General features: G+C 37.4%; 1 protein-coding gene across 1 annotated transcript in view; it reads left to right on the forward strand.

The window, feature by feature from the left end:
* The window catches only part of LOC133522071 (serine/threonine-protein kinase/endoribonuclease IRE1), a 26,975-nt gene continuing 6,222 nt past the window's right edge, over positions 1 to 20,753 (forward strand). The window contains exons 1-11 of the mRNA XM_061857267.1: positions 1 to 242; positions 373 to 490; positions 5,530 to 5,781; positions 6,218 to 6,412; positions 8,856 to 9,096; positions 9,441 to 10,008; positions 16,719 to 16,900; positions 18,511 to 18,660; positions 18,986 to 19,122; positions 19,969 to 20,159; positions 20,606 to 20,739. Of these exons, the coding sequence (XP_061713251.1) occupies positions 165 to 242; positions 373 to 490; positions 5,530 to 5,781; positions 6,218 to 6,412; positions 8,856 to 9,096; positions 9,441 to 10,008; positions 16,719 to 16,900; positions 18,511 to 18,660; positions 18,986 to 19,122; positions 19,969 to 20,159; positions 20,606 to 20,739 (2,246 nt within the window). The 5' untranslated portion in view covers positions 1 to 164. The remainder of the gene's footprint in view (positions 243 to 372; positions 491 to 5,529; positions 5,782 to 6,217; positions 6,413 to 8,855; positions 9,097 to 9,440; positions 10,009 to 16,718; positions 16,901 to 18,510; positions 18,661 to 18,985; positions 19,123 to 19,968; positions 20,160 to 20,605; positions 20,740 to 20,753) is intronic.

Consider the following 20,753-nt stretch of genomic DNA (forward strand, 5'->3'; position numbering starts at 1 on the left):
TTTGCTGTTTTTCTGTCAATGTCAAAAGTACATAATTTCCGTCGAACTTGTGGCCAAAACATGTACATGACAAATATTTTTGTATTAGCTTTGTTTCGTTGTTTTTGTCTAAAATAATGTGATTTAATATTTGTGTTTACTAAGGTGTATTGAAATAGAAAAAGATGAAGAGGTTGTTGTTTATAACGCTGTTTGTGTTCGGGTCTTACGGCCTTGGATCTATAGTGGACAAGAAATCGAAGGTTCGTGAGAGTTGCCAAGTGCATAGCATTGATTACTTGCCTCTACTTAAGGCATTTAGTAATTATATGCCTCTAAAATAGCTATATTCTGAATGCGAGTGTGGTGATTGTTATTAGTGTTGTTTTGCAGGAGAGCACAGAGTTGTCGCGAGCGCGTGACGACCGGCCCCTGTTGTTTGCTACATTAGGAGGCGGCATGGTGGCTGTGGAGCCACACTCCGGGAATATTATTTGGAAACTCAAAGATGGTATGGCTAAGACCTAAACCTTTAGAAAATGAAGACACTTCTTTAGTTGGAATTGCTTTCTTATTTATTTTTAAAACCATACCAAATACAACATTATTTACAACTCAAGAATGTTCATTATCTAATGCTGAATATATATGGTGTTTTTAAAACTCTGTTAACTTCACAGGGTATGGCTTATAGTACATTTAAGGAAACTGAATGGCATAGTTAAGTTTGACTTTTTTTTGTTTTTGTCATACAAAGTTATTAATAACGTTGTTGTAACAAGGACATTATTTATAAATAAATAAATATTATAGGACATTATTACACAAAGTAACTAAGTCCCACGGTAAGCTCAATAAGGCTTGTGCTGCGGGTACTTAGACAACGATATATGTAATATATACATATTTATAAGTACTTAAATACATAGAAAACATCCATGACTCAGGAACAAATATCATCACACGAATAAATGCCCTTACCAGGATTTGAACCCGGGACCATTGGCTTCATAGGCAGGGTCACAACCCACTAGGACAGACAGGTCGGCAAAAAAAAAAATCATTATTGAAATCCATCAAACAATTGAAAATTATGACATATCAATGGCATTTTGAATATTGATCGTCCGAGATAGTATTTGCGTTCAGTAGCAAATGTATAAACTTGTATTAAACACTAATCAATATGTAAACAGGCCCTAAGGTAAGTGTACACGCTCGTAGGGGCCTTATCAGATAAAATTAAATTGTCAATTATCTGCAAAATGGACACGACTTCAGGCTTGGTCCCATAGTAAAAGTTGCTCAGTATGACCTATCTATTCACCCCGTAAATTATTGCAGGTGACAGGACTAACACTTTCTCTGCCAAGAACTCCACTAGGGAGTTCTCGAAAACTTTGTTCACATGCCACGCGACTCCCGAGGGGAGTTCGTACTATACAATTATAGATGACTAAAGGCCATGCCATCCGACTCCTCTAGCGACTTCTTACGAAACTTACGATTTTTCAGGGTTGTCACTATACCTCGTTTTTTAGGATTACAAAAATTCGTACGCAGCTTTATACTAATAGCTAGCCTAGTAAATAAAGTTTAGAGTAGGTAGGTATCCGACATACCTCCCTAATATAATATGTATTTATGCTCACTATGCAACTAAAAATGCATGGCGTTGGCAATTTTGTCCTTTGTGACAGCCCTGGACTCCCTAGAGGAGTCGTCGGCATACAGCATAGAAATAAATGAACTCCCCAGCGGAGTTCTTGTCGTGCAGCGTTGTTTATTCGCCGAGTGCGCGTTTGGACTCCACGGTCTTATATAGATGTTTGTATTTACGCTGACATTCAGCGGTGGACTTGAGTTTTGGCCTAGCAATGAAAGTGTTAAATGAACACCCTGTATAATTTGTACTTATTGAAGTAAACTGATACAAGGTTGTAAATAAGGTTTTTACTTGTACATACATACTTACATAGTTGAAATATTATGTTTTGATATTGTGTGTAGTGCATGAGGCGTTTTGTGCCTTTCATTTTTGATTAAATATTTTAAATTTTAAAATATTAAAAAATTTTTTTTAAATATATCCATTATTTTTTCCTGTATAAAACACAAATGATATTATAATCAACAAAGCTATCATTTCAACTTAAATGAAAAAGAGCAAAATAACAATTAGTGAAAAGATGACTTTACAAACACAATAAGTAACCTTTATGTCCATAAAGTTCAAGTGGCAGGACCGGCTACCGGACCCATCTGTTAATTAAATTTGAAATTTGATTTATAAAAATAAAATCAACATTCCAATAACTCAAAAATGACATAATATGCCACTTGATGGGTTAATTATTGTACTGTTCTGCTGATATATTGAATGATTGTGATTCTAACTTTTATGTCAATTAATTAAATTTAAAATTAACACAAAAATTCTAGTCAAAAGGTTTATTACAATTTAACCAGCCGCAAAAACTTAATTATATCTACATGTAATTGACAAAAATGAGGACAGTAGTAGTTTATTTTTATTTGCTTAAACATTGTTGCAATTAAGTACTCTTATGTCATCACATAAGAGCAATTTTAAAGTGAATGCTATTTATTACTGTTTACTATAAACCAATCAAAACTGATAAAATTTGTAGTAAGTTCTAGAATTGCTGATTAAAACATTGATAAAAACATCAGAGAAATATAGTAGCTTATGTTATGTCATGGCAGACACACCTGGGTTAACAATGTTTTTGCGAGAACAACTGTTTGTTGATTAACTATTACTTGTATTATTATTTGAATTTTATTCCAACACTTGACTTTCGAGTAGTTTCAATGTTAATTATGTAACATGATGCAAAAATAAACCTGTAGACATGTGCTGGGAGCTTGTTTTTAATTCTTGGATAATAACATTTTACACAGATCAAAAACATATATTTACGCCTCCTTGTTTGCCTTCCATTGCTTGCATTTTGCAATGGGTTTTGCTTTAAAAAAGACTGTCTCGTCATTGACAGGGCGTTTGATTGTTTGCACCTGTTCACACCATGGAATCTAAAATAGGAATCCCGGAGTCCTCCCTGTGTTGTTAAACCCAGTCCCGCGTTCACTGATGAGGTATTTCTCGAGGGAACACAGTCTTGGGTTTTTCATGAAATAAATGTGCCTATAGATTTTACATATGTATAAGCTTCCAAAAAAATGGAAATAGAGAGTCAAAAGTTATGTTGATTCTAATTTACATTACAAATTAAAGGGTAAATAGTGTGTACATTAAATCTTAACCAATATCAATAAAAATCATATTTTATCATAGAGTAATCCCACACATGGTACTAAAAACAATAAACAACAAAACAGATAACATAATTTTAGTACATTTATAATTACTGTTTGATAACAAGTTATCACTAATCTGTAACGCAGAAAAAACCAGAACAAGTAAAAACCCTCCCATACCTTTAGTGTTAATCTGTGTGTGTTTAGTAGCCCTTTTCCATTTTTATACTACAAACATTTTATAACTAAAATATACAGAATTTAATAACCATGTACACTTGACATTAAAAATATTATGTTACATCATTAAAATGTAGACATATTTTTGATGTAGACTGTACCTGTAGCAAATTTAGAATTTAATAAATAAATATTTAGGGACAATCTTACGCAAATCGACCTACCCCAAACTATGCAAATCTTGTACTATGGGTACCAGGCGACGATATACATACGTATATAATATACTTATATACTACATAAAAATAAATTCGGGAACACAAATATCTGCGTTCATCACGAAAATAAATGCCCTTGCCGGGATTCGAACCTCATATGCAGGGTCCCAGGGGTATCCACTAGGCCAGACCGGTCGTCAAAATTGTTAAATAAATTATCATTTTCCTGCAATATATAATACTAAGCTTCAATTAACAAAATACAGTTGATAGGAAGGATGAAATTATATTTTCCGCATGCTGACTTTTTAATACATATTTGTTTAGTTTAATTGAACATTATTAAAATAAGGGTAACTTTTAATTAACTGCCGATGTAACCAATCAATCTAGGTTTAACCAAACAACGATTTTTATCTTAGATAGGACGTTATACATCAAAAATCGAAATTTTGTTGCCTTTCTTTTTACCGCACTCGCGTTATTCGAATGTCGACAGGTAACGAAATTTCGATATTCGATAATATCCACCATCTCAACGACTGTTCTTATTGAATGACACGAATTTTTACTCAACTATTATAAAGCCAAAGGAAGGATTTTGTTTTTAGTTCCTAGTCTAACAGGAAATAGTAGATACATATATTATCCAGATATTTTATTTTAGTTTGCTTGTGTCGTATAATCCACTGTAGGTCGAAACTGCTAAGCCGATTTTGATGAATGGAGTGTAATTACTCGTCGTTTCTACACGAGGTAATATACGGGCGACATACAGGTGTAAATTTTAAGCGACTGCCAAAAAGGAGGAAGACCTATGTAAAAATTCCGTAGTTTCGTAGTAGTTAACTCTTTAGCTTTACTTGTTGAATGCATTTGTTTTACTATTAAAATGTTATCTTAACGCATTTTAATAATATGAGCATGTGGCAGTCTGTGTCATGGTTTCGAGTACAAAGTAATCAAATATGGATCATTATGAGTCAATGCCGCATGTTGATTTTAGATAACGTTTTTTGTAACCATTTTTTTTCCGGGGGGCCATTTGGTCTATCGATAAATTACTTTGACATATTCGACATTAATTTTCGTGTATGTTCTATGAATTTCTTCTTTAAAATATGTTGCTAGCTAATGTTATGTAAGCGGGGTCACGTACCTCTTTGTCATAATTTTGTTCTTAGGTTCTTAGCAATCTCTGTAGCACTTAACTACACGCCAAAACTCATTCAATTGTGTACCCTATTGTATGGATTTAAGGAATATAAATTGAAAGAGAGTTCAAATGTAGTTACTACACGTGCTATGCGCGCCATAGTTTTGCACTCATATGTGAAATAAGTTCCTTACATTGATACGTAAAATGCAATGCGTACATGTTTGTTTTACGCATAGCCAGAATTAAACAGCAATTACTGATTTATTTTGATCCATGAAAAAAACATGCCGCAATCTAATAATGGGCGAGGTTCTTCACTCTTAGAAAAAGTTCTCGCGGGTAGTAGGTACCGTACCTATAAGCTAAAGAGTTAGCGATACTGTTAATATAGGTATGTCTCTTTTTTATTCACATGGCATCTATCATCGTACGTTTCGTCCCACCCATCGTACTTATGTACATACTACATATATTTATATATCTATAAGTTCTAATACAAACATTATATACCGCTCTCGCGCTAGCGCTGCCTGCGCTTAAAGTTTTTACGCGTATACCTACTTATTATAAAACGGGCCATTGTACAATTTGTAAAACAGAATGGAATGCATGAAGTACGAGTATATTGTACTATAGTCGGTAGTAGTAACACCGTGCGCGTCTGTGGCCGTCTTTGGCGGTCAAAAATGTAACAACTATTCCTTGTTACAGAACCAGTCGTAAAAGTCCCCAACCAGCATGACGGCCTCATGCCCCAGTTCCTGCCGGATCCCCGCCACGGCTTCCTATACATGTACGGACCGCGGGGCGACCAGCAGATGCTCAAGAAAATGCCCCTGACGATACCGGAGCTCGTGGCCAACGCCCCTTGCAGGTCTACAGAGGGCATCCTTTATACGGGGAAGAAGAGTGATACGTGGTTCATTCTTGATCCATTGACTGGTTCACGGGAACATGTTTCAGGTAAAATTTTCCTTAAAATTCAATTGCAATATTCACAGGAATGTCGTTATAATTGGAAAATAGAAAAAAGTAGCTGAGGAGTTCTTTCTTTTTCTCACCAGAAATTCTTACTTTCCGAAGTTCAATTATTTCCACAAAACATGTCCATAGGTGGATAAAGCCTCTGATCGTTCAAACCACAACATGTGCTGCAGCATATTAATTTTCGCCGCGATCCTACTGATATTGTATATTGTCGGTCCTTCTAGTTGTGACTACAGTATTTGTGGATGATACGGGCCCAATATTTATAATTTATATCTACTATTGCTCTCTTTTAAGATGATAGAGGTAACTTAAGCTGTAAAGAGAGAGTAAGTGAGAGATTTACTATAATTACAATAACTATTATAAGTGAAAAATATGTTGTATTGTAATTAACCTCGTATTTTTTTAGGTTTTGACAAGGCAAAGATTTTCAATAGCGACGAAGCGGACACATGTTTTCCAGACAAAAAGCGTGGTATCTACGTCGCGCGCACAGAATATAATATACTGATGCAGGACTCGAAACATGAAGATCAGAAGTGGAATGTTACCTTCTTTGACTACTCGTCGCTCGCCATGGGCAAGGAGATGATTAATGATTACGGTGAGTTCATTCGTTTTCTATGATAAGATGTTGAATAGCGACGAAGTTACCCACTTGCTACACGGGTAAAAAGCGTGGAATCAACATCGCGCGCTCAGTAATATGATTTCGCCCTATAACACATTTTATGACGGTACTAAGTAATAAGTTTGTCAAGGCATAGTTTTTCAGTAACTGGTTTTGTTGATCAGTCTGGCGAGGCTATAAATATGTTATGTTCTATAAAATAAAAAACCGGATGGCGATTTCCTACGACCCTAACTAATTTTAATTCAATAAATCAATCACTATGTGTTCCAAAACATGCAGTTTTTTTTTATTCAACTTTAGTTATATTCGATCGGAATCATCCGTTTTTTGATTCAACTTTAGGTATATTCAATCTGAATCGTCCGCCGCGACCCGTTATTCTTAGAATAGAACTCTAAAATTGATTGCGTTGTTTCACACATACTGAATTATATTCTCAGTAGCTCGTGAAGAAAGAACTTTCTGCAAATATTTTTCTGTGATGCATGTTAGGTATTTCAGGTTCTTTGAACTATAAGGTACACGATTAAATTAAATAGTAAATACAGTCTCGTTGTAAATGTAGAGAATCCAGTTTATAAATAGAGAATAGTGATAGACATGATATAGGCATGCTATTATTCTAACGTGGCTCACCAAATTATTGTTCGTAAAATTATTTTCTTATTTTTAAGACGTATACTCGATGTGCCATCCCAACAGGATATTTGATTTTAGGGTTATTTTAGAGTAGGTACATTACCATCTATCATCAATTAGTAAGATGTACCTAATAAAATAAAATTTAAAACGAAATACTATGGTGAATCGCGTACACAGACATGACTGTTTAGATTCACATCATACACATATAAACATCGCAGTCGTAAAAACTATCAAGCGACTTCTTTGTGACGAAAAAGTGGCTTTGAGCTTCATCCGTCGCGTGGAAAATTAGCAAACACAGAAGCAAGACAAATAAAAAAGCATTGGACCCCAATTGTAATGAAAATAAAGGCAGCTACAGCACCTACATCTTTGTATTTTGTGTTCAGATATAGATCAGACAAGGACAAAGTTTGTTACACTTTACCTGAGTGAAAATATTTACCAGCCAGATTAATACGCGTTCAATGAACCTAGTTAGCCCGCATCACAATGTTCGGTTCTTTATCGTGTAGGCCTTTCGTGATCCATTTGTTACACCTTGTTATTTATGGTTATTTTTATTCTAAGCAAATTAAATTACCGAGCATTTTCATTTAGCTGAAATTATGCATAATGTCGTCCGATACGTTATATTACATTGGCTAGTTTTACTGAGCTGTTTTAAAGATGGAACCGGGAGTTGGCCAAAGAAACTCGGAGATAAGACCACGCAATCATACCGAATGTACCTACTTTAATGTTTAAAAAGCGGCCAAGTGCGAGTCGGACTCGCCCATGAAGGGTTCCGTACCATTTATGACGTATTAAAAAAACTACTTACTAGATCTCGTTCAAACCAATTTTCGGTCGAAGTTTGCATGGTAATGTACATCATATATTTTTTTTAGGTGTATCATTCTCTTATTTACATCGTACATCCATTCATTTATGTACATCGTGAGGAAACCTGCATGCATCTGCGAAGAAATTCAAAGGTGTATGTGAAGTCCCCAATCCGCATTGGGCTAGCGTGGGGACTATAGCCCGAGCCCTCTCGTGCATGAGAGGAGGCCTGTGCCCAGCAGTGGGACGTATATAGGCTGAATTATTATTATTATATTCTCTTATTTTAGAAGTTACAGGGGGGGGGGGGGACACATTTTACCACTTTGGAAGTGTCTCTCGCGCAAACTATTCAGTTTAGAAAAAAATGATATTAGAAACCTCAATATCATTTTTGAAGACCTATCCATAGATACCCCACACGTATGGGTTTGATAAAAATACATTTTTTGAGTTTCAGTTCTAAGTATGGGGAACCCCCAAAATTTATTGTTTTTTTTTTCTATTTTTGTGTAAAAATCTTAATGCGGTTCATAGAATACATCTACTTACCAAGTTTGAACAGTATAGCTCTTATAGTTTGGGAAAAAAGTGGCTGTGACCATAAACGGACAGACAGACGAACATGACGAATCTATAAGGGTTCCGTTTTTTGCCATTTGGCTACGGAACCCTAAAAAGTACAATAAAAATATAAGCTACTACACTTTCTTTTATAGAAACCTATGTTACATGTATCACATGTACAGTCGAATGTAAAAATTATGGCTGCACACAAGTTGCTCAAAAATATGTCCCATAGCTCTTATGTCGGCGAATTAAGAGCTATAGGTCATATTTTTGAGTAAGTTTGTTGGACCCATATTCTTACACTTGACTGTACCTATGCATTATAGCCGATGTACCGCGTAAGTAGTCATTCATCATTCCAATAAACTTTTAGGCATAATCCACTTCACATCGACATCCAACGGTCGCGTGATGTCCTTCGACCGCAAGACCGGCGACCTGGTGTGGTCGCACCACTTCGAGACGCCCGTGGTCGCCGCGTACCTGTTAGATAGAGAAGGACTCATTTCCGTCCCTTTCAACTCGATTGGAGATGACACGCTGGACCATATCATGGAGGATGCCACTACTCTCAGCAATGGACAGGGGATAAAAAATTCCAATATTGAATTGTAGTAAGTACTTTAGCGATATTATATCTATATGAATATCGCTTTGTACTATTGTTATTATGGCGTGTGCTACGAAGCGTGACCACAATACCATAATTAAGTACTATTAATAATATATATGCGCCACAAATAAAACGCGTTAAAAAACGCAATAGCTTTGTACTTTTCAGCCCTCATGGCATTAAAATAGAGTCGCATTAGCATAAAGGAACAATTAGAAATAGTCCTTATCTATAACCAATAAAAAAAAATCTTTTAACTGTTGTATTCTTTTACTTGTACGGTAGTCTTTAGAAAGTATTCTTGTGTGATAAATTCAGTTTGAAATAATTCTGTTATACTTTCAGTCCAACTTTGTACGTCGGCGAGCACAACCACGGCCTATATGCTTTGTCGTCTTTAGTTGACAAAAACACCATCACTATATCCACGGGACAAACGCAACCCTTACTCCTCGAAGGACCAACGGCTACCGAAAACAAAAATACAGAGAAACCATACGAGCCCGTTAAAAATGTACATTACAAATTAAACGATTTGAACGTGCACGTTTCAGCGCCGTACTTGTTGCTGGGACACTATAAAGTGCCAGAATTGACAACAGCCTGGTCGCCTACATTACCAAACACAAACTTTTTATTCAAAAACGACAATGATGCCATCAAGTTGATAAACGGCAAAATATCAGACGCTGAAAATGATGTGGAGAATGAAACAAATGAGAATTCTATGCAAGTGTCTGTGTCTGTTCAAACTGAAGAACTGTTCGAAGGGTTTACGTTCAATTTTAGGCCTGATTTGTGGTACAAGCGAGGCTATATATGGCTCCATCAGCAAGAGAATAAGGCGCTTAAAGTGGCGCTTATCATCTTAGTTGGACTAGTCATCACCATGTTTTGGTATCTCCGGTATCAGGTATGTTATGATTACTTTTTAGATAATGATCTGATATTAGCAAATTATTGTTGTAGTACCATCTGATAAACTTAACGTAAAGTATGCATTAAGCACGCGGTTGTTTTATGCGATAAACGCTGCGTTAAACGTGATGCGTTCGACGCACATGATTGTACATCATATAATCTAATTACCAAAAATCGCAGCGTGAAACGCTATGCGTCAACCGCACATAAAAATATTTGATCTTGATAGTATGTTTAATGAGTATACACGATTATTGCGTGAAACGCGTCCGTCCGACGCAATCGGATAGGGTCTCCCCACGCCTATCGATGCGGAATCGGCAAAAACCATCGAAAAATTTTGGCAATGGTTTTATACGGCCTCTGCAATAACCACTTTGATTGCGTTGCCCTTAATAATAAGCTGAGTTATAAAGTGCCCAACCGTAGTAGACAGCGAGAGACGCGCCCGCACCGGCTGTTCGTGACCGGCCGCTGCCGCACCCACGCTGGTGAGCGCGCTCCTCTTCGCAGGCTCGTTCATACTTACAACACATTTTAACCAGGTGGATATTGTTGGCTGCAGTACTGGTGTATATAAAAAACTTGTAATAGATGTACTTAGAGACAATAACTAAATGTAACATCTACTGATATGAAGCGAAAAAAATTTGTAACTATTCAATATTAAAGTAACACTGCATGCACTGTTAACTGTTAAGCGTTAAAGATTATTTTATCTTCTTCATGAATTTATCAATGTCAATGCCTCCCGGAGCCTTAAGCTCCAGTGTTGTAAAACTTGTAAAAAAAATGCTCCGAATAATCTAACTAATTGTACCTAATTAATAAGTGGTGAACGGTGTTGGTCACACATACTGTAAACAGTGTTTAAAATACTTTATATTTAAGCCTTTCTTGTAGTGACTGTTTGTTTACCTAAATAAATAAATAAAAAATGTTTTATGGTTCGGCTCGGCCGACGTCTTACGAGACGCCACGTCTTTTTCGCTCTTATTGCGTAAACATAAAACTTTGTTCTATGATCCTATCGGCTTTTGGCGATTCCGCGTCGATGACTATTTCATCACAGATATTATCAATATCTGTGTCGAACTGTTTTGATATTTTTGTAATGTTAGTTTTTTAAGGCGTTAGGGCCCTTCAAACATGGTCAAAAACGGCCTAATTGACTATGCCGCAAAGAGAAGCGTGGTATTCAAAACTGGTATCAAATTGCTAAACAAAAACTAAACAGTCCGACACAGATAATTTCATTATTATTTAGATTTCTAAATTTCGTTACAATTGGGTAAGTTTTGGAGGAGGAAACAGTCTAGTACGAAACGTCGATTTTTGGGATTTTTACGCAGGGTTTTTCGCCGAAGCTGCAGTTTTCCTTATCGCGCTAATTTTAGGGGTGGGGTCAAGTTCCTAAATATGTACACAACAGAAAAGTTATGGGCAATAATCGAAATTGATATCGATAAGCTAGTGATGTGATAAGTTATCGAAAAGTCGTGATATAAGTACCTCTTAGTAGGCAAATTAGTTGAATTACTTACGTATGCACTTTGGACGGTTGTACCTCCAACTTTTGAGTTAGAATTTAGATTGTTTATATTACTACTCAGAATGATAAGCTTCTTCTTTTAAGAAAAAAATGTCCCCATTTTTTGGTCCATCCGATTGTAGATACGTTTGCAATACAACTTCCTATGACCAAAACGGCCAACATAAAAGGTATGCTTTTTACTCTCTTATTAGAATTAAAAGATCTATGTGATTCTAAGTGGAAATAATATAAAAATGCAAAACTTAAAATGCGAGTTGGAGTTACTTTTAGCCACTCACATGATTCCGATTTTAACGAAAGGTGCCCTGAATTGCTCTGCCATTTCGCAGATACGACGGCACAGTGTCGTGATATCTTCAAAAATCGATAACTTTGCTTCTGCTTAAGCATTTGGAATAATTCTTTCGGTTTTATAATGGTAAAGAAACAAAGAAATTTATTTTCTTACTTTAGCTATTTGCTGTTATAATAAAAATAATTATTAAAAATTCACGAAGTTTACCCAAAGGAATAATTTCCGAGTTATAGTAGAAAACTATTTTTAATAAAAAATCTAAATCGATAACATATCTTTTTTTTGTATTCAATTTAAAGAAGGCTTAATAAGCTTTTAATTGATACTAAATACCTTGATAGCTCACCTATAAAATTGCAGAGTAAAACTGATTCAAATTCTGATAAGGAACTTTCGAATTGCTCCACCTGGCGTGTAACTATGTGCTATGTTCGTGATTTTTTTGTGGCTAATTTAGACACTGAAGTACAAAAATATAGTAAAAAACCGGTTAAGACACTAATTACCTTGAAATAAAATACATAATTTATGTAATTATCACAATGATAGTGGCTTTATAACTTAAAATAACAAAAGAGTATTTACATACCTACTAAAATTTTGGTGTTTTTAAAACGGCCGATCACCAACAACCGAACTAACTTAAACTACACTAACACGTATAATATATACACCATAACATACACTTTACAACAAATTAAGCACAATAAGCAAATAGTAACTATTAACACATGAAATTATACTGATTACAAACGTAAATAAACAAACAAACTGACCTGCGCCATGTCAAAAACAAAGATGGCTACCTATTTAGGTAGGAGACACAACAGTCGCGCGGTGCAGATGTTCAACAGAAATAGGAACTTTTAACACATTCACTGCCAGACGAGAAACGGCAAGCTACCCCAGGATCCGGGCAATATAGCAAAGAAATATTAGTAAATAGAAATTATAAGTAAGTAGTAACAAACACCCCAAAACGCGTATGCAACGTCTAGTGTACCACATGCCTTACGATGTACAGAAATGATTTAAGCAACCACAGTTGCTGTGTTTTTACTTACAATTTTCCGTCACATGGTTTGTTCGCTAATCCTGGATAATACACAGTGATTTAATGCATTTTATTGTTTATTAATGTAATTTAATAATCGAACTATTTAATGACTATAGGTTGCTCAAGATATATTTGGTAATCATAGAAATCTAGGGCATTAAAATAGGAAACTCGCCAAAAATCTACAGAGTTATTGGTTTGAAGTGAGATTTTATGGTCATCAATATTAAGTAGGTCTAAAATATAGTTTTAATCTAATAGACCAATAAACGCGGAGTAATTTAATATATAATACTAACAGAAATATGTAAATTTGAATACTTACGGCATTTTAAAACACGCAGCAACTTTTAACACACGCACTTTTCCGAACAACTTGCAAAGTGACATAGATAAAAAATACTGTGGTTATGTCTATGTGGTTGAAACATTTTTTAAATATTGTCACGTTGGTATTCTGTGTTTTAATAATTGTTTACACCATATCTGTGCAGCCCTTCACAGATAAGAAATAAAAAACCGCATACACTCCGTTCGCAACTCGAGTTGCGACGATCATTTTAGAGGTGCGAAATGTTGAAACCTTAGTTGCTGGAATCATGTGAGTGGCTATAGAAATGTCCAGATAGGTGTGGGGAGGCCCTAAATTGCATTACAGACGCAGCGTTGAACGCATAAAACAAAGTTGTCCTATTATGTTGTTTTGACGTAGGACAAATGACAATGCGTTTGCAGCGGCGTTTAAGTACGCGTTTGCCGCAAAAAACAATGACGTGTTTACGGGACGCAGACGCGGCAAACACATTCCGTTGATCGCATGCTTTTCATGCTGCGCTTTTGCGCACAAAACAACCGAGCGCTTTACTTAGAAATCTCGAAAGATCGTGGTAAAATAGTACATTACGATACAAGTGCGAAAAATAGGAAATTCGAAACGAGTGGCGATAAATCGACACGAGTTGCGAATTACCTATTCGCTCATGTATCGTACAACGTTTTACAGTACATATGGCCCTTTAAATGTTCGACACAGTAACGTAATATGCTACTTCTCGCACTAGTGCTATAAAGTAGCCCCATATGTACTGTAAACGTATATTGCGACTTGAAGCCTATTCTACTCAAGTTAAGATTGAATTTCAAATGGAAGTAGGTACTTCAGGTAAGAGTTGACATTCACACGCATTCTCCACAGATGTTTGTGTACCAATCGGTTAGTTGGCCATTTTGCGCGATTATTTGTCAAAGTGGAATGATTAAAATCAACGCGTATTATGTTACATTTCATATTTACGTTTTACACCAATTTCGAATCTTTTAAACTTAACATAAGTTTATAATTTTCTTTCTAAAAAAACCCGTGGTTAGATAAGTTGCTAACGGTTTTTTTAGAAAGGAAATAATTTTATTATCTTTTCTCGCAAATCCGTTGTAATATTTACTTTTCTTTTCGTATCCATTTGGTTGATTGAAAGGAAGAGAAGATAATCTCTAAGATTCAATATCGGCAAACCAAAACAATGTTTTGAGTAAATTACCCTTAAAATAGTATTTTATAAGTAAGCTACGAGATTGAAAGGCCTGATTATATCACTATTGTATACAATACTTTTTCTACGAGGTAACAAAAATAACTTAAACTAATAGAAACATATAGGTAACCAAAAGTATACAGCTATTTAAGATACGCGAGCAGCCGCGCGATACCTTCATACTCGTACGCGCCGGGCCCCTGCCCCGGCCGCCGGGCTGTGCAACGACACCTCGTAACTCATGAGGGCCTGGTACTTGCTCCTTGCTAAATTCAATTTTTAGACAGTTTTTTTCTTGATTTTGGCCACCGTAGCCTATGGAGCAACGCGAAGCAGTTTTCGTAGTCTATGGATGTTGCTATATTAAGGGTGTCATATGTGAGTTTATGATTTATGAAGCAATTGTTTCTACTATACAACCTAAAATAGATAATTAATTTGAGTTATCGTTTTGTTTCGTCCTCTTGACCGCGGCGAGCTGTGATTGGTCACTCATTATAGTTGACTAAACCGTTTCGAAATGAATATTATAGTTGAGTTGGGAGCCCATACATGAAAAGCACCCAATAACAGTTTTGTATACGAAATCTTAATTCAACCATTACAGTCGACGAGTAGAAAATAGTTATTTGTGCAACAAGAGAGGAAAGTTAGTTTTTCTTGCGGGTGTTGATCTTGAGCGTAGCGAGGGACTAAAACACACCAGATGTAAATTAACTTTGCTCTCGTGTGACACATACAACTTTTCACCTCAATAGTAAGAACATATTAAAGGTTAAATAAATTCAACATCAAGCAAAGTTTTTATTCTTGTATTCATGGCCTTCACTAAATTAAAAAGCTACTTTGTCTCACTCCCTGGAGTGACGAAAGTTGGCTTGTTCGAGCTGTTGAGGTGAAAAAGTATTTTTGCATATTACACTTCATTTTATTTGGCAATAGGCATGTAAATAGATAGGAGCATATCAAAGTTTCTTAAATTAACGTTCCAAATTATCCGCATTCTTGTAATGTTTATCTCCAGTAGTGTTATCGGGAGTTTCATGTTATGGCTTGTGGTTGGTAATTCCTATTTATATTACAATATAAGTTTTCATTATCACGTAGGTAAATTCGCAGTTATGAAGCTAACTTTAAACCTAACAGAATTGCATACGAATATGTCATACGTTTCATACTGTATTTATTGGTTTGCCAATTGATTCCGTGCTCGGTCAACTGAAGAACAAAGTTCTATTTTCGATTATCGAATGCTGCTATCGGCTTTACATAATAAGCGTCACTTAATTTACTGGTTTGCACACACATTAATAATAATTTTGTTTTGGTGGTTTAACTGTATTAATTGTGAACATATTTTTCCTATTTAATTTTCGGACAACATGAAAAACTCGAGTTACTCGTATCTAATCCATTGAATAAAAACAGATAATGTTGTTGGTATCAAACTGTTCCGTTGGACGAAATGAATTGCATTCCCAGTAATATTCGGCGCGCATATCAAGGTTGAGATTGAGACTAACGGGTAATTTCGATCAGGAAATAAAGTAAACGATTGTATTCATACGAGGAAATATTCGCGTTTGTTTTATACAAGTTACTTTACATTATATAATATTACCTACTACAATTATCATGAAAATAACTATTATTTTGAGTTAACGGAACCGGTTTATCTATACGTTTTATACTTTTGAACTCATAAAATAAATTATTATACCTATTATGTATGTATTATGTATGGTACTTATAAATATAATATTTGAAATAATAATATTTAATTGCAAATTGGTAACCTGAATTTTATGATCAGTAGATGGATTTCTAAACATTTTATTTTATACCTTGTCATAATCATCAGTGTATGTAATTATAGTTGTTTTTTTTTTGCATTAGAAAAAAGGCAAGCGATTTCGATGTGTCTTTTATTGAAAAACACTTGTAAAATAAGTCACATCAAATATGTAACAATTATAAATCATATCATATACGACCATTTACATTCTTTTACTTTCATTAGTGTTCCTGAATTTTACAAAGCGTTTTTCAAAAAATATGTTAAGATTGTTTACCTTTTGTCTAATGCTAAACGAACTATAAAACCTGTCAGTCACAAACAAAAAGGATTTACCTCTTTGGGGATATTACATCAGCAAACAAATTCAACAGCATTTAACAAGTGCAGTAAATTTCATTCTGGGTTGATACTAGATCAAGATCCAGTCTACGATCGCCCAATAACCAAATTCCTTTTTGTCCTCAGGCGCGTGAATTCCAACAGCTATCCCAAGGTGGTTCTCGTGGTTCTAACTACTCCACGTCCTCAAGCGGCGAAGTGACTGGCCAGCTGGAGGAGCTGGGTGACGGCGAGGTCAAGATCGGCCGCATCACCTTCCGCACCGACCACGTGCTCGGCAAGGGCTGCGAGGGCACCTTCGTGTACAGGTTAGTTCCAACTGTGCCAGGTTCTCACTCGTACTACGGCGACGGCAAAGTCAAGATCGGCGGCATCACCTTCCGGACTGACCACGTGTTGACTAAGGGCAAGGGCACCTTCGTGTACAGGTTAGTTCCAACTGTCCCAGGTTCTCACTCGGCTACGGCGAGGTGACCGCCAGCGGGGGGAGCTGGGCGACGGCAAAGTCAAGATCGGCCGCATCACCTTCCGGACTGACCACGTGTTGACTAAGGGCAAGGGGACCTTCGTGTACAGGTTAGTTCCAACTGTCCCAGGTTCTCACTCGGACTACGGCGAGGTGACCGCCAGCGGGGGGAACCGGGCGACGGCAAAGTCAAGATCGGCCGCATCACCTTCCGGACTGACCACGTGTTGACTAAGGGCAAGGGGACCTTCGTGTACAGGTTAGTTCCAACTGTCCCAGGTTCTCACTCGGACTACGGCGAGGTGACCGCCAGCGGGGGGAACCGGGCGACGGCAAAGTCAAGATCGGCCGCATCACCTTCCGGACTGACCACGTGTTGACTAAGGGCAAGGGGACCTTCGTGTATTGGTCAGTTCTAATATTTTCTTTAGTTTACATGACTCGAAAGGTTTTTTTGTATGATTTTATTCCGACTAATTCGGCGACCGGAGCATATTTCCTACCACATTTTGAACGTTATCCTTTGATAGGCTTCAATCTATAAAACAACTGACGCCCCTATACCCATTTAAAGGCATGTGCTTTAGTTAAAGATTTTTTGACGTTTATTACATTTCCTGACTACCTACTGCATTACTTTTGATAAGCCACGAGCAAAATCCACTAAATCAATATACCATGCCAGTTAATTACTTTCTGGTTATTAAAATAGGTTAATTCGATTAATCCGCCAGCTACGGCTAGACTATCTTTGATAAAATATTATCAGTGTAGAAGGAAACAGCAACAAAACACTGTTCCAAGACTTCCAAGCGATAGAACGAAATCGGCAGAAAATCAATTATCAATCAGGCATTTCTTGCCGCGCCACAAAGATAACGAGGGCGGAGTTGCCGCATGGTAAACAACGTGATTTTTAAGTTGTCAAACTTTGAAACAATTTATGTTTCTCTTTGCGCAGTTTTAAGCACTGCCGGTTAGCTAGGTTAGATGTATTGATGATTATTAGTTAGGTTAGATGTGCGACCGCTTTGAGGGGTTTATCGAGCGTTTTAAAATGATATTTTAACCGTAGATTGCGGTTGCAATTTTCGAGAACATTCCTTAAACCGAGGCTCCCAACAGTTGGATTATTTTTAACTATCATGTAGCCTGTTTATTTAAAAAAGCGTAAGAGCTTCTAAGTTAGGTCAATCCAGTGAACGGAAGGTCAATCCGACTATCATATTCGTTTGGTGCACTAGCCCAAGCCGAAAAGTTCACCGGATATTAGTTCTGGAACATTATTGCCGATTGCTATCAAGTCCTCTGGGTTCAGGAAACCTATCTGGATGGACTCCACAGACATAATGTTGTAGAGTGTATTTTTGTAGAGTATTCCCCAAACCTTTTGCGCTTTCTCAAAAGGTATTCTGTAGGATTTAAAATATACTCAAATTTATTTATTTCTAGGGGCACTTTTGACAAGCGAGCGGTAGCCGTGAAGCGTCTTCTACCTGAGTGCTTCACGTTCGCCGACCGAGAGGTGGCGCTGCTGCGCGAGTCGGACGCGCACGCGCACGTGGTGCGCTACTACTGCACCGAGCGCGACAAGCAGTTCAGGTGAGACATATATTACAATTTTGAACCGAAACGTTTGACTGAGACAGTCAAAAGTTTAGGTTAGGGTAGCAATAGCCGACGAAGGGTGTAGTTTGAAATGACAAATGGCAAGACGTTGCATTAAAATAAGGTTTACTACTGCTTGTAAAATAGAGGCGGGTTAAAGGTTGTAAGAAGAAATTGTAATGGTTGCGCTGAGCGAGGCTTGGAATAGCAGCTATTCCTTTAGCTGGGTGTACGTCGCACACTATCCCGCTACGGTACAAATCTCCCTATAAAGCTGTTGTACCCTTTTCAAATATCTCACTGACACATTTGATTACAGGTACATAGCGCTCGAGCTGTGCTCAGCGACGTTGCAAGATTACGTGGAGAAGAAGTTAGATCACTGCAAGATAGACTCCGTGGAAGTTCTGCGGCAAGCCACTATGGGGCTCGCGCATTTACACTCTATGGATATAGGTTGGTGGTATTTTATTTCCAATAAGTTTTCTGTCATAGCTGGCGTGGGGAAGAAGACCGCCAGGTTGAAGTGGGAGTGGGCGCGTCACGTCTGCCGCATGTATCCAGATAGTTGGGCTGGTATAGCCACCAATTGGATGCCGCAAAATAAGCACGGACGTGGCAGGCCCAGACGGAGATGGCGGGACGACTTAGAGACGCATTAATTAGCAAATGGCCGGAAAAAGCTCAACAACGGGTTATGGAAATTAAGGGGAGAGGCCTTTGCCCAGCAGTGGAACACTATATAACGGGCTAATAAAAAATAATCTGTTAAGTTTTGTTGTATACCGCGATGGTGGTACAGTATGCGCTTTGTAGAACCGTATGGCACCGTTTTAACCGCTGATGAATAGCGAGAAGCAACGAGCAATGAGCGAGATTTTCCTTCGCGAATGGTCAGCGGCCAACGACTGATATACGCGTTTCTTTTATTTTCCTACGTTTTTTGCGCTAAAAAATAATCGATCGCCTTCACTTTTTTTCCGCAGGTGAATAAGCCAAAGTGACTTGTGACTTTCCTAGTACCTATAGCTATGTACCTATGCATGTCAATGATTGATAACACGAAATATATAACTTAATTTTACGATCAATATCTGCATGCTGCCATGGCTAAACATGTGATACTACTTATAATGATTATGTCGACTTCAATTTACCATGTTTAAGCAAATAAATCATTATCTTATGTATAACCTAACTTACTTGAACCGCAAATTGCTAAAGAATCTATTTCTAATAAAATAAAAATTTCCTCGACCGTGCCTATACCTATAATTTTCCTTATTAACCTCTTTCTTCCAGTCCACAGAGACATAAAGCCGCACAACGTGCTCCTGTCAATGCCAACCGGCGCCGGCGAGGTCCGCGCCATGATCTCGGACTTCGGCCTGTCGAAGAAGCTGAACATCGGGCGCGCCAGCTTCTCGCGCCGCTCCGGCGTCACCGGCACCGACGGCTGGATAGCGCCCGAGATGATCAACGGCGAACGAACGGTAATCTACACCTGTGACAGATACCTAACACCTGGGACCCATTTCTCGAACGGTATTAGACTAATAATATTAGTCCACGAACTGTCAAGTCGCATGGGTTGCCATGGCAACACACTAATAATATTAGACTCATACCGTTCGAGGAATGGGCCCCGTAATCGAGGCGCTGGCTAGATACTCGTATTACGAGTGATGGCATGCGTGCGAAGTGAAGAAAAAATTGGAAAGTCGTCCAAGGGATCTGAAGCAGCAGCTTACCTATAAGCGAAACCCGGGATAATCGCTAAGACGAGAGAGAGAGAGATCTCTCCCTCCCTTAGGGATTATCGCTCTCGAGAGAGAGAGCGATATTAAGTCGACTGGCTGGCAAAGTTAAAGTTGATTACCCTAGCAGTACCTATACTGCTACATTTTATTTTTCGTTTAAATGTGACTCTTTGTTTCAGACGACGTCGGTAGACATTTTCTCTCTGGGCTGCGTGTTTTACTACGTTTTGTCCCAGGGACAGCATCCGTTCGGTGATGTGCTGAGGCGACAGGCCAATATACTCACTGGGGATTATAATTTGGAACAACTAGAGTAAGTACATGCCA

The sequence above is a fragment of the Cydia pomonella genome, chromosome 10 (assembly GCF_033807575.1).
Source record: "Cydia pomonella isolate Wapato2018A chromosome 10, ilCydPomo1, whole genome shotgun sequence".
Classification (NCBI taxonomy): domain Eukaryota; kingdom Metazoa; phylum Arthropoda; class Insecta; order Lepidoptera; family Tortricidae; genus Cydia; species Cydia pomonella.